This window comes from Tasmannia lanceolata, unplaced genomic scaffold, assembly GCF_043159265.1.
Source record: "Tasmannia lanceolata isolate RefF3 unplaced genomic scaffold, GAP_Taslan_0.1 ptg000013l, whole genome shotgun sequence".
NCBI classification, from domain to species: Eukaryota; Viridiplantae; Streptophyta; class Magnoliopsida; order Canellales; family Winteraceae; genus Tasmannia; species Tasmannia lanceolata.
The window spans coordinates 11,484,645-11,511,556 of NW_027518690.1; the positions used below are offsets into that span (position 1 = coordinate 11,484,645).

General features: G+C 38.3%; 1 protein-coding gene across 1 annotated transcript; it reads right to left on the reverse strand.

The window, feature by feature from the left end:
* Positions 1–19,508: 19,508 nt before the first annotated feature.
* Positions 19,509–22,040, reverse strand: LOC143889784 (uncharacterized). Its single transcript, XM_077394134.1, has 2 exons — positions 21,450–22,040; positions 19,509–20,553 (listed from the first exon to the last, which is right to left on the reverse strand). The coding sequence occupies exons 1-2, from the start codon at positions 22,008–22,010 to the stop codon at positions 19,735–19,737; spliced, it is 1,380 nt and encodes a 459-aa protein (XP_077250249.1). The 5' UTR covers positions 22,011–22,040; the 3' UTR covers positions 19,509–19,734.
* Between the last annotated feature and the right edge of the window lie 4,872 nt (positions 22,041–26,912).

Consider the following 26,912-nt stretch of genomic DNA (forward strand, 5'->3'; position numbering starts at 1 on the left):
AAAGAGTGGGTCCGGAATGATTACCGCCCCAGTAAAAAAGATCTCATCAGAGGAGATGCATAGTAGGCGCGCACAAGGTCTTTGATATTATTGTGATGAGCAATTCACACCCGGTCATTGATGAAAGAGAATGTAGATTTTTATGATTGGAACTTGGAGGAACCCGACATGCCATTGGCTGAAACTGAAAACAATGCAGCGGTGAAAGTTACACATTTTCCTTCATTCACGCCATGAGGACACGGCTTGGCTCAGGGGGATCATGATCACATAGACGTTATTATTATTGAGATGTGGGGCCCATTTTCCCTGGAGCAGGGTGAGATCCATACCATAACCACATCTAATAATTCACTGGTATTTTATTATTTTTGGGATTGGGGTTCTGTTACATGCTTATATGGTTCCCGTTTAGAGTGGAATAAATTAATTTCGATTTCAGCATTTTTTAGGATATGCTTTCTAGTTGTTGGCATGGATAGTAGTCTTAGAGGGTTATCCAGATTGGTTTGATAATACTTTTAGAGAAAGTGGTAAGTGGGGGATTTGCTAGGGTCCATCGCAAAAGGCATTTCACAGCTGGTCTGTCGAACATCAGACAAGCCACCTCGTGAATGGAGACAATTTCAAGAGGCCGATCTTCCTTCTAAGAATATCAATTTCGTTGTGAATTGAATCGGGGTCGTAATAGGTTCAGTTGTTGATCAGTGTAACTAACCGTGTTGAAAAATCTGATGACAGACACAAGTATGAGATATATGTGGTTCGGCAACGATACATACATGATACATCCACAGGGGAAGATTCAATATTCCACTATGAGAAAGAAGTAATACAAGAATTACGACATTGTTAACCCAAAACTCATAAACCATTATCCTTTCCCTTCTCTCAGTAAGACTGTACACTCTCAATTTCACATAACATGAGAAATCCAAAGAAGAATTTCTCTTTTTCTCTCACCACCACCAAATATCAGGGTCATGTGCGCCCACCTCGATCAGAATTTTGAGCACAAGCCTGACCACAGCGGTTGATCCCACCTCGATCAGATTATCCCAGCCCCACAATGCATATTTGATTTTATTTTCTGCCAAGAAAAGCTAAGCCTCATGACGATCTACAATTCCAATGGTCCAAATTTTCCCATCTTTGCATTTTTCCATTGAACTCTCACCATCACCTTAGATTATAACACTATTTTTTATTTTTTCAGTCAATGATAAAATAGTAAATAGACCAAAATAGAATTATTCTGGTACCATTAGCAAAAAAATAGAAGATTAAACCGTTAATTTTCTAACTAAACAGCCCAAAAATAGAGAGTCAACCCACTAATTATAGTTTTTCTCTCTCTTTTCCTTCTTTAGACAGTACCCCAAAGCTATATAAACAAGAGGGTGAGAGAGAGGGAGGAGACAGAGAGAGAGAGAGAGAGATAGCAATGGCATATGGAAAAATGAACTTGCGTTTCGTGGGCCTTTCTCTGATGGGCTTTCTTTTGCTGGCCCATCTGTGTTTATCTGTAGAAGTAGACCCAAAACACCATCTTGACCCATGTGCCCTCACTGGCGGAGTCTGTGACCCAAATCTCCAGGAAGAAAACAAACGGCGGACCCAAGTGAACAAATATAACCGTGGATGTAATTCAATGTACGGTTGCCGTAGCAACCATGGAGGATCCAAATAACTTTCTTCTGGGCTGGTGGGCCGAACAAGGATCCGAATAGCTTTCATCTGGGCTTGTGGGCCGAAGTGTCTATGTTTCGGTGTCAATGATTTTTATATTGCAAAATTGATCAATTTATTTTGTATATTTTTTTTACCTCATCATCATTAAGAAAGAAGTAATGTTTTTTCTTATGGAATTAATAAAATTTTACTCTGAGCCTTTCTTTGGATCTCCTGTGGCTGAGAAATCCAATGTTGTACTTTTCTTTAGGCTACCGATATTGGCACTGCCATGTTTTTTATGATTGCACTAACTCACCTTGTCCTTTATTAAATCGGCTCTCTAGAGAGAGAGAGCCTTTTGGGTATTGTAATAACATTTGATAGCTGATTAAGTAACAAAAAGACAAGGTGAGTTGGTGCAATTATCAAAACATGGTAGTGCGAATACCAGCAGCCTTTTTTAAAATTTGTGCTTCTTGTACTTTTTTTACTGTCCATATTTGACTCGACTATAAAATACAGATTATTAGATGTTAATAATGGATGGTTAGGATGATTTTTGAGCTCTGGGATCCAAAGGAAGGCCCATCAGGTGGATGGTTCAGATTAATTTAAAGTGGGAGCCACTGCTGATACATTATATATGCTTAAAAGAAAGTTTAAAGGGGTGAATTTATCCTCAAGCAGTGAACCATTCTAGTAAACTTGAATATCGTATGCTAGTATTAATATCAACGGTCTAGATCAGATTGATTTGTGTCGTGATTTAGACCTAACAGGCCTAATAGAGATCTCAATTCTGCATCAAAACAAGATCATCAAGATCTTAAAAGAACACTAATCACCATAATTTAGACCAAATAGAGATCTTAATTCTGATAAATATTTCTACCCTAGATAAGTTGTTCCCGAAATTGGCTACCCTTATCTTTGAGTAAACCCCTAGGATTGGCTATCCTGCTTGTATAGTTATACCCTACGCCATTAGGGCTGTTCTCGATGTGACGGATAGCACTCTCTTTCCAAAAGATTTTTAAATTTCTATCTCATTGTAGGAAAAACCTCAAAAGTATAGGAAGGAAGGGCCATTTGTTCAATCATCCAATAAAGCCATTGGTGGGTAATCTATGCCCCCAAATCTCAACTCAAGAGATTTCAATATTCCCCCTTCTTTCGGCACTCCTCCTTGTTTAGTTATCCTTGGATGCTATCACCGTGCCGGACATGCATACAAGGAAGGTGTTTGCTAGAAAGACCCGGCCAGAGTTACAATAGAAGAAATTTAAAGTTAAGGTGAATTACCAAAAACCCTCTTTACTAGAGTTTATTAATAAGAAAAAACCTAATTTTGGATGATTACAGTATTGTTCTGGGCCTTTCATGTGGCTGGCATAGCATGCAGTAGTCATATCAGAATTCTTGCTTACCCAAAAGAAGAGTCCATGCTTAAGCAAGCGTAAAATAGGTAGAATCAATTTTAATGACAGGTTATTCAAGTAATTATCCAAATTCAAGGGATTTCCAGACTGAGAAACTTTATTCAAGGGGCTTCTGGTAATTTCCCCTTAAATCTATGGATGAAGCATTACCATACCTGTTAGGAATTTAACCGGGTAGAACTCACGCCTAAAAGCTAGCCATTAGAGGGAGGGTAACCCATCCCCATCCCCATCGCTTTACTGATGTGGTTTGCTTTTGCGTGGAACTCCAACAATCTCCCCCTCCACGCGGAAGCAACGTGGACCATCTCGCCCCTCCACGCGGTGGCTACGTGGGAACCACAAGATCTTCTCTGAGGGAATTCCACCGTCCTCGGACGCATACTGGGGTTACCGAGATCTTCCCGGGAGTTACCACTCCCCAGCTTTGATACCATTTGTTAGGAATTTAACCGGGTAGAACTCACCCCTAAAAGCTAGCCATTAGACGAAGGGTGCCTGTTCCCTCATTACCCAACCCCATCCCCATCAGTTTACCGATGTGGGACTATTTGCCTTTGCGTGGAACTCCAACAATCTCCCCCTCCACGTAGAAGCAATGTGGACCATCTCGCCCCTCCATACGGCGGCTACGTGGGAACCACGAGATCTTCTCCGAGGGAATTCCACCGTCCTCGGAGGCATACTGGGGTTACCGAGATCTTCCCGGGAGTTACCACGCTCCAGCTTTAATACCATTTTTTATGAATTTAACTGGGTAGAACTCACCCCTAAAAGCTAGCCATTAGAGGGAGGTTGCACATTCCCTTATAACCTAGCCCCATCCCCATCACTTTAGCGATGTGGGACTATTTGCTTTTGCGTGGAACTCCAACAATACCAATTTGCCAAAAGCTCCAAAGTTGATGGAACGCGTTAGGTAAGGCCCTTTAAACCTGTCCCATACCAGGCTGGGTCCCGCCCAGTCCTATACCTAGGCGAGCCCCCATTTAGGACCGTAATATACCACCCTTTCTTCCGAATCCGCCGTCCTCGACGGCCCACTCTGTGACGGCTTTCACTCTGGCCTTTTTCTCGACGTAGTCCTCTCCACAGGTCGCCCTTTCCGTGACTCGACATGAGACATATGGCTGCTCTGATACCAAATGTTACCATACAAATACGCCAATAGCTCTAGAGCTGATGGAACACATTAGGCAAGGGCCTTTAAACATGTCCCATACTAGGCTGGATCCCACATATTTTTGAATCAAAGATATGTGGATCTACAGAAGAGAAACAAAAATCCGAAACCCTAACCCAATAATAGAATACCAAAATAGAATGGGAAAAAAAACAAAAAACGAAACCCTAACCCAGTGAATCCTAATCCCTACCCAAACCCCTTATTTGAAACCCTATACAAACCCCATAAATCCAGCAAAAAAAATAATCAGACAGATATTAGAGATAAAGAGAAATAGAGAGAGAGGGGGGGGGTAAAGAGAGAGAGGGGAGACTTACCGGAAGGTGATACTTGTCAACAATGGAGGTCTTGCGAGAGAGAGAGAGAGAGAGAGAGAGAGAGAGAGAGACTAAAAGAACACGCTTTCCACAGTTTTCCGCGGAAAAAAATTGGACTTTCCGCAGAAAAGAGGGGGAAAGGAAACAAAAAGAACACAGCATTTGAAAACGGTATTCCGTGTTGAAAATAAAAAAAAGGGGATGGAAATGACCGTTGATTTGACCTTTTTATAGGTTCCTTCTTTTGTCTTTCAGTGGACGTGGCTCCATTGATTAATATGCGATAGCAGGGTGAGCATTTATCATCTCGCGATATATCATTTTAGCAATTTATCATCACTTGATGAATCCACCAAACAGTCAACATCTGTGGTTGTTATGTATGGTGTAAGCCCGTATTTTTCTAATAGTACTGTACGGACCAGATGATACTCGTCAACAATGGAGGTCTTGAGAGAGAGAGAGAGAGAGAGAGAGAGAGAGAGAGAGAGAGAGGCAGAAACTAAAAGAACATGCTTTCTACAGTTTTCCGCAGAAAAAAGCGGACTTTCCTCAGAAAAGAGGGGGAAAGGAAACTAAAAGAACACAGCATTTGAAAACGGTATTCCGTGTTGGAAATAAAAAAAGGGGATGGAAATGACCGTTGATTTGACCTTTTCATAGGTTCCTTCTTTTGTCTTTTAGTGGACATGGCTCCATTGATTAATATCCGATAGCAGGGTGAGTATTTATCATCTCGCAATATATCATTTTAGCAATTTATCATCACTCGGTGAATCCACCAAACAGTCAACATCTGTGGTTGTTATATATGGTGTAAGCTCGTATTTTTCCAATAGTACTATACGGACCAGACTATAAGATGATCCAAACAGTCCATGTGATGGGCTACAACGTAAATAAGTTGTGCCCCAAAAATCATTTTCATAGGATGATCCTAGCCATCCGATCTATATAGATTTCTATAATATGCAGTTCCTCTATAGATCGGAGGGTTGGGATGATCATGTAGAAATGATTTTTTGGGCACAACCTACTTATGTTGTGGCCCATCACATGGACGGTTTGGATCATCTGAAAAAAAAATACGAGACTATAGGGGCTTACATCGTATTAAAACGCTTAGATTTCAACCGAAGAAATTTTCGATTTCGGTCAATACTGAAACCGAAACATACCCCAAACATTACATAATTTTGAAATTATAGGAAATTCAACCAAAAATCTCAATTTTTTATTTTTTATTATTTTCCGGAATAGTGAAATCTTACAGTGTGATTTGTGAATTGTGTAATCACAAATCATGTTTTTAATTATTTAATATTTTCCCATTCGGAAATCAGTGTGATTAGTTATTACCAAGGTTTTAAATCACACAATGTTTTTAATTATTTAAATATGATTTTTAATGGTTTCGTAGATTTCAGCCGAAACGACGGTTTAGTGAGGTCTGAAACACATTCCAAAACTGAAATTGTCCTCACCGGAATTTGAAACCATGGTTATCACATGGAGACAAAAGTTTGGCTCCAAATGGCTTTCCTCGAGAGTGGCTAGCAACTCCCTTTCAATTTGGGATTTGCTAGCCACTTCCGTGAAAGCCAATTCGCACCCGGCTTTTGCATGTGGCTTTTGCATGTGATGAGAGACATGTCAGACGAATTAAATGAGTAAGACAAAATCTCAACATGTGTGGTCTCATCACATGCAAAAGTTGGGCGCGAAATGGCTTTACACGAGAGTGGCTAGCAACTCCCTTTCATTTTAACTGCCCTAGGTCGATGCAAAAGTTCGTATCTTGTATATTGATTTGACAAATTTTCTCATTTTCATTGGTTTCTGTGTCGAATGTGATGTTAATTCCATCATTCTCTCCTAATCTGTAGCATTTTTTTCCAAGCCTTATCAACATACAACCTTAAAGCTTTTAAAAACGATAACTAGATTCATTAGTATTTGTTGTGAAAACCCCCTAATACAATTTGTGATTTCAATGGCAAGATAGAATGAAAGAACAAACACGAGCAACCATACAAAAGACACAAAGATTTACGTGGTTTGAACATCCTACTCCACGGTGGAGGCGATGAGATAATCCACTACGAGAACAAGAGATTACAAGAGAAGATCGGTGTCTTTTTCACCAAAACCCACAAGAAAACCCTAGCACAATATTTTCACCTTTCTTAGAGCTCTCAACCCTTTTTGAGACAAGAGTTATAAAAGTATGCCCTAAAATCCCCATTTATAAGGTGGGCCCAACTTACGCTTATTGGGCAATTCATTGATAAACATCTTTGCCTCTGTATTGAGAATACAAAACAGAGAATTGTATTCTAAAGGTGGTAAACCTATAGCAATCAAGTCCTTCTCAAGCAAATTGTTTCTTCTCTATCACACAAAATTAGTGGCATTTTTCAAATCCAGTCATGTATCCCAAAATTCTCCACCGTACACGTGGCATGCTTATATGCTGATCGGCTCCATTCATTAGGTAGCCAACCAGCTGCTTTTCCGGTCTAGATTAGACAATTCTAAGCAATTGATCTCAAAATTGCGTCCTTTTGATCAAAGTCATGATCATGAGCGAGCAGGATTAGTTGGGGATTAATAGACGACCATCGTGAAGCATGTGCGCCATGTGTACGGTAGAGATGTTTGTGTTTTTTTTTTATAAAAGGACAAAATCCCAAAATTTTGATAAAATCATGATTTTATATGTTTTTCTAATTTCGTTTTTAAATTTTATATATTTTTATATATTATATGTTTAGTATATTTTACATGATATTCCAAATTTTTTCCCAATATAAACTCAAAAATAACAAAATATTAAAATATCTCGAGATACACCCTTCATAAGAAATTCCCTAGCCATATATTTTGTGACTGTGAACTTGATTAATTTCGGGCTAGGCTTCCTCTTGAATAATTTTTTTTTTAGTCCCAACAGGATAAAAAGGTCGGACCCAATTTGAGCCAGGTTCGAATTGTACGTTATAGGCACAATCAGGCCGGGCATAATTTGGGTTAGGTTTGATAATGCATTCTATGCCCAACCAGGTATTGGACCATATTTTGGTTGATGTGGCCCGTCCCAATTAGGGTCAGGTCCGATAAAACCTGCTAGGCCCAATCAAGTATCAGTCCACATTTTGTTGGATTTGGCCCGGTCCAATTTGGGTCAGGTTTGATTATACCTTCTAGGCCCAATTTCTTTTAACTTATAGACTTTATCTGCTTGTCCCTCAATTTCACATTCTTCAGGTTTGATTGTATAAATCTCTTCTTTAAGTTCTTCATTTTGGAATGTTGTTTTAACACCCATTTGGTGGAGATCAAGATATGCCGGATGTATGTAAATTTGGCTACTAGAGAATATGTCTCCTCATAATCTATTCCTTTTTGCTTTTTGTTTGATCCTAGCTTTAAGATGATCCTGGCTTCTTGATCGATCAACTAGCCTGATCTTAGAGATGGAATGACCATTCATCATTATACCAATACCTTAACAATCAATTAATTAAAGATGTCACTCTCAATATGTGAGACCCAATATTATTCACTAGGATTACTTAACGATAATCATTTGAATTTTGACATGACCACCTTTTCTCCTCCTCACTTCGTTTGAGGTCTGCACCAAATCGAGTTCTTAATGGAAAGATTTAAGTCATGTAAAAATCTTAATGTAAGTATGTGTGTCATCGTGCTGTCTCTAAGGTTTAAAATCATCCAATGAGGTGGGGCCCAAGGAAATAAAACAAAATTTTAGCGGCGAACAATTTTCATTGTGAAACAACCAGTAACACCGAAAGCTTAACCTGTTGGAGAAGGCTTTATTTAATCTTTTATATTTTAACACTCCTCACATGTGGCCATTGCGTGTGGAGCATCTATTAAATCCCATGCAAAATTAATATGGTTGAAATCTGTTTTAAGATCTATACCATCTTCACACCATTCCAAACTCTATAAATAAACACCCACTTTGTAGTTTTCAATCACCCAAGTCATTCCGCGGTAACCAATTAAGGAGGAGAGGAATAGAAGAGGAGAATGATGAGGAACGGGATTCAGTTGGCTGGGTTCCTGTTGATTCCTTTACTCATCACATGGGCGAAACCGGGGGCTCGCACGTGAGCTGTTTGAGGAAAATGAAGATTTTTTGTCAACTTCACCTAAATCGGAGATCATAAGCACACTTCCACCATCACCACTTCCATAATTACATCGATCCATGTTGGGGTGATCTTGAAAAAGCAGCACCCGTTTGCACTTTAGCAATCCTTTACCCACTTGAATTCCATAAGCCCTACTTGTCATTTGAACCCCAATGTTGCCAGGCAATCGGAGAGTTTAGCAAGAAATCTTGCTGGAGCAAGATGTTCCTCGGTGTCCATCAGACTCTCTCATATGCAAATGAAGTCGCTAAGAGTTGCAACTGGTTCCACCGACTCTTATCTAGGTTATTCAATAATGCACCCCTTCCTCATCAATTAGTAGAAAGAGGAGGGTTTATTATGTATTAGAGAAAGATGGATCTAATTTAATGCTCATAATATAAATAATATTTAGAAATTAAAATGTGATGCATGAACACAATAAAATTGATCCTATATTTTTTAGTAGATTCTTTTTTTTCCTTGATTTTTAGCCATTTTCATCAGGTGGAGACACTAGTTTCCTGCTTTTTCATCACGTTGAGACAGTACCGATTTATCATGAAAAAGAATTCATGGTATACAAACGTGCCCTTAATTGCCCATTTATTATGGGATGCTAATTAAATTTTTAACAATAACATTAATGGGCCCGTTTGGATACCTCATATTTTGTATTTGGATTTGGAATTGAGTTTTGAATACAAAATGAATAGATCCGCAAGCTCATGTTGAGGTAGATAGAGAGGGAAGGGGGTACTTCCTACTGGAACGGAGAGGTTGAGGAGCAAAGAGGGTGAAGGAAACTGCTAGATCTGTGGATTTCCAATTACTTATTTCCACAGCATATTTGGAAATCTGATTTTTTTCACTGTCAGTTGCTGATTTGGAAATCAAAGGATTTGATCGATTTGGATCCAAATCACAACACAAAAAGGGCGGCAAATGTGAGAAATCCAAATCAAAATCTTCTCTTCTCGGTATCCAAACGGGCCCTAAGGGTGGTGATAAATTTGCTTCACAACTGGTACAACACTTTTGTACAACCAGTACTTAAATCTCTCTCTCTCTCTCTCTCTCAGCCTACTCATGCCATGATCCAAACCATCCATTTGTTGATCCACAACGTAAATGGGCTGATTCTAACCCTACGATCTATAGAGGTACTACAGATTATCGAAACCTATATAGATCGTGGGGTCGGGATCATTCTATGGAAACGATTTGAAAAACAATGGACTAAAAACTCCGGTTACATGCATGAAATCATTGTCACTAAAACTGTAACTGCTTTGAAGAAGTGAATGGTTTGTTGGGAACCAAATAAATCGTGGTCCACGGCCTACTTTAGATCTCCTTTGGTGCAAACAACACGAATCAACTTCAATAATGTAAGAAAAGCACGCGTATGTAATGGCCCACATTAACAAAAAATAAACATCATTTGATGGTAGGATGGCTCAATAGTGTGGCATGGTAGATCCAAAGTAATGTCTATCAAGTGAACGGTTCAGAACAATAGAGGTTGGAACCAGCTATGCCCTAGTGAAATTGAAGCATTGTTAAATACTTAAATGTAGCTTATTAAGGCCTTCTTTTCAGATTTTGACAGGTGATTGTCGGTCCAAAATGGCCTGTTTGGGATTACAAGAAAAACAATTCGGATGGAAACCTTTTTCCTTAAAAAAATGTTTTCTTCCCATAATTTAGTGGGAAACGGAATGACCATGGTTAATTTAGAGGGATATCAGTAAAAAATGTAAAGCGGTTGTTCAAATGATCCTTCTTTTAGGTCCTGTTCGTTTCAGATTATGACAACCGATTGACAGCCCTAAGCCTATTATTGGACTCAAATTTAAATGTAATTTTGAGTCCAATAATAGGTTTTGGACTTTAATCGGTTTCATACTCTGAAACAACAGGGCCTTAGTGTGTAAAAAGAAGTAGGAACCTTTAGGAATATTTTTCCTTTTCAATTTTTTCCAGTAAATTCCTTGAAAAAAAAAAAAAAAACGGCCTAAGGGTGTGTTTGGATCACGAGAATCAGGAATCGGTATGTACATGAAATTCCATTCCTATTCCAATTCCAATGGGAAAGGGAATGAAATGCATAGAGATTATCACGTCATTTTATCTAGCTTGAATTTAAAGGCTAATTGTTTTCCTGTGTACTTTTGCTGGCAACTTATAAATGAATGGGTAGTTTTGCGTGCTTTCTTTTTCTTTGAAAAGTAAGGTTATTGTTTTCTTAAACACATCAAATATCTACAATTGAAATACTCTCAACATTTCTGGAATGTGGGCTATTGAATATTAGGGCTGCAAACAAGCCGAGCCGAGCTTTGGGATGTTCGGGCTCGGCTCGTTTAGTTTTTATAAAGACTCGTGTTCAGCTCGGCTCGTTTAGTTTTCGAAAAAGCTCGGCTCGGCTCATGAAATATTCGATAAAGTTTGGCTCGGCTCGTTAATTGAAACAAGAATAATAAAAACATACATATGTGGGATTTGATCCCAAGCCCCCTCTAAATCCAGGGCCTTAACCATTCGGCCAAACTTTCATTTGTGATAAACAACCCACATTCTTTTATTTTATATATAAAAAACAAATATAATCCAAGCTTTAAAGCTCGGCTCGGCTCGTTTATGAACCGAGCCTAAAAAGCTCGCGAGCTTTTCTGGGCCGAACTATACAAAGCTCAAGTTCAGCTCGTTTATTTGGCGAGCCAAAACAATGCCTCAGCTGTCTACTTTTTCACAAAATTTCCTTCCCGAAGACTCGCTCTACTCTAAAGTCTCTAATATATAATTTGCTTTCGCTTGCCTTGTCATTGTCATTTGCTCGCGTGCCCAATTCTCTCCTTGTAATTTGCTTTAACTTGCCTTGTCATTGTCATTTGCTTTAGTTTTGTTTTACTATGGCTATGCCTCACGTGAAAAACTCTAGAGCTGTCTTTCCCACGAATATTAGTTCCCAAAAGACATTGTAATCTGCTTTAGCTTGCCCAATACTCTTAGGGCCCGTTTGGATACCTCATGCATTTGTATTTTGATTTGGATTTGAGTTTTGGATACAAAATACATCAATCATCTTCATGATCATGTTTTGAGAGAGAGAGAGAGAGAGAGAGAGAGAGAGAGAGAGGGAGGGAGGGATGCCTCGCTGTTGCCGGAGCAACGTCGAGGAGTAGTGTAGACACCCCATTTTGACCGTACCCTAAACCTTCCATTTTTGTGCAAAAATCCCATCAAATCAGTGAGGTAGGTCCTCAAAATCCACCCTAAGGTAGGTTAAGGTCTCATCTAGGCCCCTGCAAAATTTCGTCAAAATCCAAGCGCATTTGCCTAGCGATCGAGCCGAGGCGGTGTCGTAGTGTAAACCAGAAAAGGGGGTGAATTTATCCTGAAGGGGGGGCGAATTTATCCTGGAAAGGACGCGGCCTGGGGCAGAAAAGACACGATTTCTTCGTGCGCCCATCAAATTTTTGCGTGAACCGCGCGCCTATCAAAATGGTAGTGCCAATATCCACACCCCTTGTTTTGTTATAAAAGGCTGATAATTTCGTTTTAAAAGGGGGATCTCATTTTTGTGAAGAAAAATTCCAGAGAGTGAAAGAGAGAGGGAGATGAAGAGCTTCTTCTCCAGCTAGCTTTTGGCCGGAATCTGGCCATTTTCTACCGGAGAAAATCAATCCTAGTTGTTTTCTTTTACATTGTTCTTTTAGCTTTTTCCTTTTACATCATTTTCACCTTATAAACCTTAGAAACTCTAATCTCTTCTCCCTTCTCATCTTCGATCTTCTTCCCTCTCTTCTCCGGCTGAAATTCTCCTTCTCCGACTAGATGATCTTACCTTCTCCAATTTGTTTTTCTGATCTTACTCTTATTTTAAACCCTAGCTTGACATTTTCTCAACCTAAAACCCTAAAATTTTCATTTCTAACCCTTAAACTTAGATCCATAGTCAAAATCGTCATGTCCTTCAATTTACCTTTGTTCTAACCTCTATTGAACCTTAGACCTGTGTTTCTGTTTCACAAATTCTACATCCGAGCTTCGAAACTCTTAGATTTGTGGCTGCTAGTTTAGAAACTCTTAAATCTGCAAGATCAAGGAAGAAAGACCGGTTTGGAATATTAATCTCAAAAGGATAGCAAATCTCTGCAATTTCAAAGAGGTAAATTAAAAGGATCATCTCTTCAGGCAGCTCCAATCACTGTACGGAGGTAATTCTCGGCGAAAATACAGAGAAAGATCAACATATTTGTGGATGTTATGTTCATTGATTGAGGTTTGAAGTTTCTTCTTTTGTTTCTATGGAATATATGATAATCTGTTCAGCTTACTTATCATTCACAAATTCATGAGCATTATGTTCCAAAAGAATCAATTTGAGTGTACCTGTAGTGCAACAGGGGCATGATCATGTCAAATTAAATGTCAGATAGGGAAGATGTCATAATTCATAGGCAAGGCCATCAATAAAACATTATAATGAGAGTGTTGAGAGTTTGCACAAGCAGTTAAGTTGGGAACCAATCCCAAGTTTACCTTGTAAAAAGTTGGATCATTTCCTTGTTCCCCTGTTTCAAAATGACACTTGACTTGTTAAAAAAAATGTTTGTTTTAGTAACTGTTTTGAAATTATAAGGAGAAGCCAATAATTTAAGCTGGAAATTTTAGTGTCTTTCAAAGTTGTAAAGATCATCATATGAACCTAAAATTATCTTCAGCCCCAAAACTGAGGTAATTACTTCTATTTCATCTTTAATGGCATGTTGATTAGTTCTTTTTTCATATGCTAAATTATGTGTTAGAGATTTCAGCTCCCCTTGGACTGTTTGATGTATTTTTCATAGCCTAAGAGTATGTTGTTATCTTTGTCTTGGATTGAGTTTGCCCATACTATTACTATATTCTTAATATAGTAGATGTTGAAAATGCCTTTTGACAAGTTGACGATTGAATCTTGGTGTGGGTCTGTGTTCCTAAAAAATGTGGCATTATGATAGGGAAGTGATGAATTAGCTTTATTCTTTAATATTGGCAGCCATCACCCTTGTGATTAGTAGCAGCCCTCACATTCTTAATATTGGCAACCCCCACACCTTTTTGATAATAGCATCCTTTATCCCTTTTAATATGGACAGCCCCTACTCTCACTTAATAATGGCAGCCACTTTCTTTTGATATTGGCAGCCCACTCTCATAGGAATTGGTATTTACACCTCTTTGCTTCAATAAACCACCCCCTTATGTTTTAAATGAAGGGAAGTGATGTTGACTCAACTGTGGCTTGTCAATTGCAATAATTCAACTCAAATTTTCTTCTTTGATTAGCTGTTAGGTTGATATTAACACTCCATGGTTTAGACAGTGCAGTCCCCTCCCACTATGTCCATGTTCAAAGTCTCTACCCCCACTTGAATGTAATTTCTTCATTTTGGACCTATGGCTCACGATCATGTTAGTAGGACCAATGACATTTTTGTTTTTTGGGTGTATGTACCATAGCCATAATGTAAATAAGTCTCTTTCTCTCTCTCTCTCTCTCCATATATATATATATATATATATATATATATATATATATATATATATATATATATATATATATATATATTTTTTTTTTTTTTTTAAATTCAGTGAAAGTTTTTCATGTGTAAATTGTTTCTTGTATGGATAAATTCATAATTGGATTCTCAAGGTTTTACATGGTATGGACTTCTTGTTTCAATCTTTGAATTCCAAAAAGATTTTGATAGAAATAAATCAGTCTTTACTTTTCTTTTAAACTAGGTGTTAAGGATATTTCTTATACTGATTTCATATCACGTTGCAATCTTTCCTTCATTTTCCTTTTGTATTCATTTGATTCCACTTTGATTCTTGCCTTGTAAGCTTTAACCTTCTTTCATCTTAGAATAATTTTTCCACCATGGTGCTTTATATTACTTAAGTATATAGGGTTAACAGGGTTGAAATTCGAGTACAAGAGAAATGTTAAATCAATTTCTGTAGCTATTTTGATTTTAGGTCATGTGGTTATTACTGGTTCTAATTTGGATTTGTGTAATAATCTGGGTAGTTGAGTAGAGGTCGAAGCATAAGGATATTAATGTTATACATTGTGGTAATGGAGCAATTTTTTTTTCGTACAAGTACATTCCGGTACATGAAATAATATGTCATTGCGAGGGTTAACGTTTAAGCAGGATGGTATTATTATTATTTTCCTATTCGGTTCAGCCTTGTTTTTTTTTATATATAACTGCATGATCTCATTTTTCTTGTACCTCACTTGCATAAAAGGGCAGAAAGAAGATTTTTTTTTAAGTAATATTATTATTTTATTTCAAAAGAATGTATTCAATTGATTTATTCTAACTAGGATATCAATGACTCAATACTTTGTTCCCTCATTTTCTCTAATTAAGTCTGTTACTTAATTGTACAATGGTTTATGTATTTAGATATATCCTTATTTTTACTCAAGCGTTTGGTCTTTTGTTTCATGAATTTCAACTTGGATATTTTGGGTGTTTCTTCGCTTAGGCTACAAGCCAAGAGGATTGTTAAACCCAATTATTTCTTCTTTTGAGTATCATTTTCAAGCTTAGAAGCTTATCATTGCGAGGGCGATGAAGGCGATAGCCCAAGCCCATTATTAGGAGACTCACCTAGTCTTGATAGTATTCCTCTCTCATTTAGAAAGCTTGCCCAGTCTTTTAGATGTACAACCTTGAACATTAGAATCGCTTCTCATTGCAAGGGTAATGATAGTGCTAGCTAGAGCTTACCCCTTTTAGGGAGACAAGCTATGTCCCAATATGAATGTCAAACTCGTTTAGAGACATGCTTTGTCTCATTAGAGGTCAAACCTTTTGGAGACAGGCTTTGTCTCATTGGCCCTACTTATTATTTTGTTTTAGGAGACATGTTATGTCTCATTAGAGCCCTTCTCAGAGTCAGTCCGTCTTTCAGGAGTCAGTCCTATCATCATCAGGGGTTAAGATTCTTTCCAACCTTTCATCAGATCATGTTCTTCTATCCGCTCTTGCAAGGTATAGGATGTTGTCCAACCCTTGCAGAGCTGTGTTTCTGTTCTTTTCCCCCGCAAAGCATAGGATGCTGTCTAACCTTTGTGGGATATCAGGAGTCAGTCCTGCCCTTATGATGATAAGATTCTGTCCTCTTGTGTCAAAAATTCCAAAAACATCAAAAACATTTCAAAAACCAAAAATCTTGAGTCATTTAGGAGTAGTTAGGAAAATCATTTCCGAACTACGTTGGCCTGATCCCTTTCCATAGGGTACGTAGTGCAGCTTGGGATCCACATCCCAAGTCCAGCCAAACCTTTAAAAATAAACATTTCAAATATTTCAAAAATACAAAAATTCTTCAAAACCTTTTCAAAAAGATCTTCCCCTAGAGTTAGGAGTCTGTCCCAGCTATTTGGGTGTTATAGAGTTAGGAGTCTGTCTTGATTTGTTGATATGGTGTGTCCCGTCGCGTGAGTGTCCTTAGAGTTAGGAGGCCTCAAGTTGATCGGTTAGACACTTAGTCGAACCGATGGCTAGACTATGAAACATATAGTCATCCCATGGTTTTCATTAGGTTGCACAGCCTAGATACACATAGGATGTAGGGCCTACCTGCATTAGCTTAAGGCTAATCAACTTGCATTAGTTAGGACATATAGAGAGTCCTAAAAATCACAACTCACATGAATTTAAGCAATTGTACAAAAAAGCTTTAAAAATCAGTCGAGTCTAGTGGAATCGAGTCTAGGATAGCAGTTCTAGATGGTTAGGCATAGTAGTTTAGAATAGAGCATCGAACTACGTTGACTCCGATTCTTCCCGAGGCCGGGATACGTAGAGCAGTTGGGATGGACGGTCATCTTGGTCCGAGTCAGGTCGCATTAGAGTTAGGACTCATTTTGTCCAGTCATGTATAGAATTGAATCGTGTTGTGTGTTTTGCTGTGTTTTCTTACTTTCATGTACAGATCCTATACATTTAGCTGTAACCTGCATGTGTTTGCACACCAGAACTTAGACACCCATTAGGCATGTCACTTATAACCTAGTTTTGCTTAGGTGACACATCTTTCATTTATTTTGTGTATGTGTTTAATTTTCATATCTGAGACATGCATGATTAGGTAGACGTCTTCTCAGAGATATATGTTCCCACTTCATATGACTTTCGCTCAAAACTCTTCAAAATCAATAACAAATGGCATAAGAGACCAGGTGCTTGCACTTGGGCGGATGAGGTGCTCTTCAAACCTTCCGAATTTGTAACCAGGCACGAACCCTCTTTTATATCTCTGGTTATCCGTTGCAACAGAGCATAGTATGGGATCCTTGGCCCACTTCCTTGGATGGCGACTCTTCTTTGTTTAAGGTACGCCTCGAATCTGGGCTAGTCCCCGAATCGAGAGGTATCTCCCTTTGTATCGCCACTCATGCTGTGAGAGGCATTTCTTCTTTCGAGAGTTCCTTGGTAGAGCTCTCCATTCACGTGGATGATCCTGAGACTGCGCGTGGGGGCACGTCCCCCGCCTCTCTCTCGGATCGGGGTCCACAAGTAGCGACGATTAAGGAAGTTGTCACAAATATTGATTTCCAAATAATGTCTCGCAGAACAGATTTGAAAATCGGAATTTTTTTACACTGTTGTAGCTGATTTGGAAATCTAAGGATCTGATCCAGTTCAAAATATCAACTAAAGCCAAATCTAAATCTTGTGGGTATCCAAACGTGGCCTTATTGTAATTTGCTTGAGCTTTTAACAGAATTTATTGGTCTTTCTTTTGCCATACATGCTTTTTACCCTTTAACAAAAGTTAGGGACCATTTGGATACGCGCATTTTAGAATTCAAGTTTTTAGTATGAAAACAGTGTAAAAGAGGATTCATGATGAAGCTGTCCTGACAGTGTTTCTTTGATTTTAAGTGAGAAAACGAGGTTTTAGAAATCTCTCCCGCATCCTAAGATTTCTAAAACCTGAAAACATGGGATGATCTGCTACTCTCTTGCTGACAGAAAGAAAGGTGAGAAGTGAGAAAACGACGGATGGTCCGCTTCTTCTCGTCTTTTATTTACAACTTTGAAGAAATCCTGGATTCTAAAATCCGCGTATCCAAACGGTCCCTTAAATGACGAAGAAATTGCTCTAATTTTTTTAACTGAAGTGACACGTGAATGGCAATTTATTTTAAATGATGAAGAAATTTTGATATTTTCTCAAGTGATGCGTGAATGGCAATTTATTGTAAATTATGAAGAAATTGTGCTATTTATCTGAAGGGACGCTTGAAAGGCTTTAGATTATTTGAGGTTGAGAAAAGTACGGAATGTGGGTATCAATTACAGAAAAATACGGATTTCGAGTGCCATTTAAAGTAAGTATGAAACTCGGGTGGTTCTTCAAAAAGGATAGAAAAAGACCCTAATACCCTTTTGACACGATCACAGTCCAACGTCAATCATTATCTTTAAAGTTAGATTTGAATATTTTATTATTCCACACGTCAATTTGTAACCACCTTTTTCGTATTTTAGTATTATCTTTGAGAGAAACTAGGGTAGTATTTAATGCATTTGACCTTAGCTGTCATCATTTGGTTTGTTTGAACATGTTTTTTAATCCAAAAAAAGCCTTGGGTTCGTTTTAATCTTTGCCGTCTACAATAAACAGAGACCGTTGGATCCTTGACAAGTGAAAATATGTTTATGTACTTCAGATATTCCTCCTGCGGCGTACTCCAGAATCCGGCAGCAAACTCGATAAGTTAGGAACACATGTTTGATCCTAGAAAATCTGGCAGCGTACTTGATATTCCGGCGGTGTACTTGATATTCCGGTGGCGTTCTTGATATTTCGGCAGCGTACTTTAGAATCTTGTGGCGTACTCTAGAATCCGGTGGTGTATTCGAGATTCTAGAGGCGTACTCGATACGTTGGAACACATGTTTGAACCAAGAAAATCCAGCAACGTACTTGATATTCCGGTGGCGTACTCTAGAATCCAGCGGCATATTCAAGATTCTGGTCGCGTACTCCATGATTTGGAACACATGTTTGAACCCAGAAAATCCGGCAGAGTACTTGATACTACGGCGGCATACTCTATATTCCGACGGCGTACTCTATATTCCTGCGGCATACTCGATAATCCGGCGATGTTCTCAACCAAAAGAAACGTTAGAAATAATAAAATATTCAAGAACGTAGCCGTTCTAGGCCAAAAGAGATGTGAGAAATAATAAAATATTCAAAAACGTAGCCGTTTTCAGCCAAAAGAGACTTGAGAAATAATAAAATATTCAATAACGTAGCCGTTCTCAACCAAAAGTGATATGTAAATAATAAAATATTCAATAACATAGTTGGTCTCAACCAAAAGAGAAGTGAGAAATAATAAAATATTACTTTAAAGATAATGATTGATTTTGAACTGTGAATGCGTCAGGAAGGGCAACATACGAAGACTCTAATCATGTTAGAAGGGTACTAGGGTCTTTTTTCCACCCGTTTTTGAAGAATCAACCGAGCTTCATACTTACTTTAATTAATACCTGAAATCCGTATTGTTTGGGTATTAATAAAAAAATTATGATCCTAAACCCATTTCATAAGGACACCCATTTCCAAAGTAAAAATGAAAACTTGAAATTGATAAAGACATCCCACTTCAATTCTTTTTTCTTTTTTCTTTTTGCGCTCGTGAGTCTCGATGGGCCGGGTATTACAGTTAATATATTGATAAAATTTATTTTCTTGAATCACAAGAGAGGAAACAAGTGAGGTGCCATACATTGAAGATAAATGCATAGGCATCCTACAATAACAAAAGCTAAATAGAACTAATATATTAGAGATCTAGCAAAGACAGAGATAATAGCCACATCACACCTTACATATATTCTTGAAATTAAACACGCCCTTCAGGCTAAGCAACATCCTGGACGATCAACTTCTCTCTGCTCATTTTTTCTTCCTTTCCTAGGTTTACATTTTTTTATTATCAGCTTCACCAGACAGACGATAAGCATGATGCCATGGCCGAGAATAAATATGAACATTATTCCCATCCAACATAAGAGGACATGAAAAGAATAGTCCGACGCTTGCGAATGAGGTTTCATGATTATAAATGTGCCCAAGGCGAATGCCACCGCCACAGAGGAGACAGTGAGCCACGTGGCAATTACCAAAATCCATGTCACAAATCGGTTCATAACCGGAAAACCGCTTATTAGAGTGATAATTATGGTAAGAGACGAGACGAATCCGATCATGTCAAAGAACATGAACAGGTTGAATATGTCTTCATCAATGTAATCCTTAATTGATGTCCCTGCCTCAACTTTGTGTATGGAAGGAGCAGGCATCGGAGATGGAGGACTCATGGACTCCTGCCAGAAGCCCCCAGGAGGATTGAGTCCGGCCTGGAAGGTTAAGGTTGCGATAATTGTGGCAGCTAACAGTAGCGTATTGTGCATGTCCTTCAACGATGCGTCATCTCTCTTTTGCCATAGGTTACAAACATTTTTCAATCTGGTCTTCTTTGTCCGTGGATCCTTGCTTTCAATCAGTGCAGTGGGTTCTTTGCCGCTTTTACAGCCTGCCTTTAAAAGCATTTCAACTATGTGCATGTCCCCAGTTTCGCTTGGAGTCAGTATTAAGACATCAAAGGCTGTTAAGTCATATGTATTTGTGGTGTTCACGTCGATGCTGGTTTCCTTGAGCAGAAGATTTAGCATCTGTAAATTAAGCAAAAAAGAAAAAAAAATTATTGAGAAAGATCATTATTTTTTTTTTTAAGTTTTTAGTAGATGAACTCGATTAACCTTGATTAAGGCAAATCCCATAATATATACTTTATTGTAAGAAGAGTAGAGATATTAGGATTGTCAACTTTTTTCAAAATGTGTATAAAATACACATGCTTTTACAATTTTATTGAAAAAGAGAATTATCTTACAGTTTAAATGAAAGAAAGAGAGAGAGAGGAGCATAAACATATTGAATCTACTGCTACTGAGCTAACTACCCATAAAAGACACAAGCAGATACTTTTTACGAGCTTTTATATGGTGTAAGGCGGTAGAGGTACCACCTTGATATTTAATCCAACAGTCGCTCAGGGCGCGTTTGGCAAGGCTTCTCTTTCTTGCTCGATTAAACGGGCGAGAAGCGGAGTGATGAGAATCTTTAGAAACAGTTAATTATTGCTTTGTAAAATCTTATTTTTTAGTCGAAAAAGTAGGTACAATTTAAAAAACGGACCTTAGCGGGTCAAGCAGCTGAACAAGAATTTTGTGATTTTTTTGGCTTTATTTCCTCATTCGCTACTCGTTAAAAAAGGAGAAATCACTTTTTGAGTAGATGTTGTTGGATCAAATATCAAGGATGGAACCTCCACCGTACAAGGGCCTTATTGTCGTAAGGCCTTACACCATATAATTTCTCACTTTTCACATGCCTTCAACATGTCTCTCTCTCTCTCTCTCTCTCTCTCTCTCTCTCTCTCTATATATATATATATATATATATATATATATATATATATATATATATATATATATATATATATATATAGGCTTTCTTAACTATAAAAGCTAAAACAGTAGATCAATTATCAGTAGGAACTCGTTACCTGAATTTGTTTTCTTGCTGTGGCTAGGTGCAAGGCAGTGTTGCCACTTTGGTCTTTCATGTTCAGGTGCTCCTTATCTCTTTCTAAAAACAATGCAGCAGCCTCAACTTGGTTATGTTTCACGCAAAGGTGTAGAGTCGTCTCACCTCGATCATTCACAGCTTGGGCAGATGTGGGATCACTCAAAAGCAATTCCTTGGCCATGTTCACATGGCCATTTATAGCAGCCAAATGGAGAGGAATTCTCCCATCCTTGTCGTGGAGTTGAGTCGTAGAAGAGTCGACCCTCAACAACTCCTTTGCAATTTGGACATGCCCTCTAGCCGAAGCTAAGTGCAAAGGGTAAGATCCTCTTTCATTGCTGATTCGGGCTAGGCCCGGCTCATGTTTGAGAATCTCCTCTGTGAAACTGACGTGCCCTAGCAGTGATGCTATGTGTAGTGGTGTCTCTGCAAGGTCTCCCAGTGATAATTTGTGCAGAAGGAGACGGTCTTCTTTGAGAAGCTGATGGAGGGCCGCTACATCTCCATTAAGAGCTGCTTCATGAAGCCTAGGATCCATTCTTCAAAGAGTACTTGGTTCACACGTGATACAAACACACATGTAAAGAAAGATATATATATAGCCAGCTTAGAGAGAGAGATAAGATTCTATTAGAAACAATAATTTAGGAGAGAGAAACAGACCGTACAAAAACTTGCAATAATTTAGTGGGATTTGCTAGATGGTACGATCGCAGAAGTCATTTCGCAGCAGATTTTGTCTTCATTAATTTAATACATCTGAGATGGCTGCTCTCACAAGCAGCAGCCCATCCGCAAAGGGCATTTTGTGATTGTCGATAGCAATTCCCTACTTTAGTAGATAAAAAGTGTGCACATCAACGTATATCGAGACTTGCGAATTGACAACGTAAGTAAGTACGACAAATAGTCGGGAAAGGTCTCTTCAATTGCGCAGTACTGGAAAAGAAAAAGGAAAGAAAATGATGTGTCATCAAATTTAAGCCATAGAGGATCCATACCAACTGAATGGGATCAATTTTAATGAGGCATGCCTTATCCACATCCATAGCATGTAGGGCCCTTCAAGATTACAAACTCGAGCCCCAAAATTAAGTTCGAGCTCAAGCTTTGTATAGTTCGGCTTGGACAAGCTCGTGAATCTTTTAGGCTCGGTTCATAAAGATGAGCCGAGCTTTAAAGCTCGGATTATGTTCGTTATATATATATATATATATATATATATATATATATATATATATATATATATATATATATATATATATATATATATATATATGAGGAAAGTATTCATGCGCAGGGAGCTTCCCTGCGCTTAAGTGGCTTAAAAAGCCACCAATTGGTTCGTATGGCAGGTCCACCTTTGCGGGGTCCACAAAAAGCAACCAATCGGTGGCTTTTTAAGCCACTCAAGTGCAAGGAGCTCCCTGCGCAGCTGCGTAGGAACACTTCTCTCTCTCTCTCTCTCTATATATATATATATATATACATATATATATATATATATATATAGAGAGAGAGAGAGAGAGATATATATATATATATAGAGAGAGAGAGAGATTTGCTAGCGTCCATCGCATAAGGGTTTTCGTGGCTGGTTTGTCGCACATCAGACCAGCCACCTCGTTAATAAAGACAACAGCTTTTGTCTCCATTCACAAGGTGGCTAGTTTGATGTGCAACAGACCAGCCGCAAAAGGCCTTTTGCAATGGAGGTTAGCAAATCCCATATATATATATATATATATATATATATATATATATATATATATATGAGGAATAAGATTGTGCGGTCGACTGCACCAAGCTTAGGTGCGGTCGAGGGCCCCAAACTCATGTGGGCCCACTTTGTTAGGATGATCCAAAGCATTCATTTGGAAGGCCTTTACATAGATGGGGTATGTACAAAAAATCAGCTCCATAGGATCATCCTAACCCATCCATTTGTGGATGTCAAAATGGATAGACACCGTTTGCAACAAATCTGCCCATTTTTGCCCTCCACTTTTGGAGGGGTTAGGATGATCCAATGGACCTGATTTTTTGTACACACCCTATCTATGATGGGGCCTCTCAAATGAATGGTTTTGATCAACACAAAAATCTAGGACCCATGTGTTTGGGCCCTCGACCGCACCTAAGCGTAGGTGCGCTCGACTGCACACTCCTTTTCCTACATATATATATATATATATATATATATATATATATATATATATATATATATATATATACTAGTAAAAAATACCGTGCGATGCACAGGCCAACAAAGAACTGTACGGACCACATCATAGGTTGATCCAAACCGTCCATGTGATGGAACACAACATAAATAGGTTATGCCCCAAAAATCATTTCTATAGGCTGATCCTAGCCCTCCAATCTATAGAGGTTTCCATAATTCGTCTTAAATCGAATGGTAAAAGATCACCCTATAGATTTTTTATTAAAAAAGCTTAAAGGAGGAGGGTAAGATTGAAATTATGTGGCTTTAATGGGTGCCTTTGTTAAAAAACATAAAGGAGAGGGTAGGATTGAAAATATGTGGTTTGAATGGGTGCTTTTGTTAAAAAAAGTCAAAAAAAAGTGATGTGTAATTCTCATAGAATTTTTAAAAAATTCTCTTCTTTTCTCTTCTGCTATATAGTATACTAGCAAAAAACCCCGTGCGATGCATGGCTGACAAAGAATTGTACAGACCACATCATAGGATCTAAACCGTCCATGTGATGGAACACAACATAAATAAGTTGTGCCTGTAAAATAATTTCCATAGGCTGATCCTAGCCCTCCAATTGATAGAGGTTTCCATAATTGTTGTTCCTCTTCAGGTGCCCGGAATCCGTCAATATTTTGCAAGTGTCATGCATGAGTATTATATAGTGGTTCTTTCCTCATTGTCATATTTCTTTACCTCTTCTTGGTAGTTTTTTTTCGTAATTGTCATAGACAGGTACCGGGTCTGTACTTTTCGTATGTAGATTACGATTTTACCCTCGAATAATTTCTCATAGAGATAGATGTTAGATAACAGCAAAGGGGTTAATAGTAAAAGAGTAATGCTGATGTGTAAATCTCACAGAAAAAGAAAAGAAATTTCTCTCTCTCTCTCTCTCTCTCTCTCTCTATATATATATATATATATATATATATATATATATATATATATATATATATATATATATAGCAAAAGATAAAAGGAGAGAATTTTGTCCATTTAACACGTCAATGTGATGATTTTTACTGTTTTTTGCCCTCCCCACATATCTCTACATCCTATCGATGTGAGGGTAAAAAATGTATGAATGTTCTCTAGCCACCTTCTCCAAACGCTATGTCTCGCCCATCCTTTGCAATTATATGTATTCAGAGATTTGTCTCATTAGATGTCATGAAAAACTGCACGGAAATACTATTTCTTGAAAGGTTACTAGCAATAATACCTAGAGAAAGAAGCTAGCAATAATAATCATTACGTAGTAAAGTTTGGGAGGGAAATTACGGACAATGGGTATCTGGATATGACAATTACAGAAAAAACTACAAAGAAGAGGTATCAAAATATGACAATTACGAAAAAACTATTTTTCCTTATTGGATATTACGAATTCCGCACACCTGTAAAAATATTTACAAATTCCGGGCACCTTCAGACGAACAACAGATTATGGAAACCTCTATAGATTGGAGGGCTAGGATCAGCCTATGGAAATGATTTTACGGGCACAACCTATTGATGTTGTGTTCCATCACATGGACGATTTGGATCAACCTATGACGTGGTCCATACAGTTCTTTGTCGGCCCGCACGGGGATTTTTACTAGTATATAGGTAATATATATGAGAAAACGGTTCCTACACATATGTGTAGATAAGTTATCTACACACTAGCTTAAAATACAGTGGGAGCCACATTATTTGGGTGATCCAAACCACTCATTTTTAAGGCCCTCACATAGATAGGGTGTCCATAAAAAATCAGATCCATTGGATTATCCTAACCATTCGAACTGTAGAGGCAAAAAATGGACTAATTTGTAAAGGTTTAAAGACATCCATTTTACCTCCACAAATCGTAGGGTTGGGATGATCCTATGGATCTGACTTTTTGTAGACACCCTATCTATGTGAGGGCCTTTAAAATGGATGGCTTGGATCACCCAAACAATGTGGGCCCCCACTGTATTTTAAGCTAGTGTGTAGAGAACTCTCTACACATATGTGTAGGAACCGTTTTCTCAATATATATATATATATATATATATATATATATATATATATATATATATATATATTACCTAATGATATTTATTTGATGTGTTTACTAAACAAGTTGAACTCGAACCAAACCAAGCTCAATCAAGTCTAGCTCGGATTGGCTCATTAAAATCTCGACTAGTAAACGAGCCGAGCTCGAGCTTTGTTAAATTTTGGTGAGCCGAATATATAGGAGCCCATAGCATAAACCTCGTCCCGAACACGAGCCGAGCCCGAACACACCAAAGTTCGGCTTGGCCCGGCTCATTTGCAGCCCTTTTAGCATGTGTGGGGGCAAGCTTTTGAGTTGGCCATCGTTAAGCAGCTTATGTTTTCATGGTTGGGCCCACCATTTAAGGTTCTTCAATTCCTAAAATTGAGGACCCTCACGTGAAAAATGCCAAGTTTCCTAAAATGGAAATGTTATCAGAACTAATATATTTTGATGAGGGCACTCCTCACTTTATTAAAAGTACGGTATGGCCCTCACCATAAGATGATCCAAACCGTCCATTAGATGGGCCACAGTCTAAATAGGTTGTGCCCCAAAAATCATTTCCATAGGTTGATCTTAACCCTTCGATCTATAAAGGGTTAGGATCAACACTCTAACATTCAGATCAGAGGGTTAGGATCAACCTATGGTTTGGGGCACAACCTATTTAGGCTGTGGCCCATCTAATTGAAGGTTTGGATCATCCTATGGTGCGGGCCATATCGTACTTCTAAAAAAGTGAGGAGTGCCCTCATCAAATACAGTAGCTGATAACATTTCCCTTCCTAAAATGTAAAATGGTACTTTTATGAGAAAAAAATGCCTCCGCTATCTACTTTTTAACAAAATTTCTTTCCCGAAAGCTCACTCCACTTCAATAACTTTTTCAGAATGACATCATCGGGTGCCCCATATTTGCTTTAGCTTGCCTTGTCATTGTCATTTGCTTTAGGTACTATGGCTATGCCGACTTTAATACAAGGTTTAAAATTTCGGTTTCGGTACCGTTTTCGGACCTTGAAATTTCGAAATTGAGGACCCTCTTTTCACGTGTAGAGCTGTCTTTTCCACGAATATCAGTTCCCAAAGACCCACCCCACTTTAATAACTCCTTGGTGTGACATCATCCTGTGCCGTCATTGTAATCTGCTTTAGCTTGCCCAATACTCTTATTGTAAATTTGCTTT

Coding starts and splice junctions, on each gene's coding strand:
- LOC143889784 (XM_077394134.1), bottom strand. CDS start 22,010: ATGGATCCTAGGCTTCATGAAGCAGCTCTTAATGGAGATGTAGCGGCC. Junction 20,554..21,449: donor CAGCAAGAAAACAAATTCAG/GTAACGAGTTCC, acceptor CTTAATTTACAG/ATGCTAAATCTTCTGCTCAA.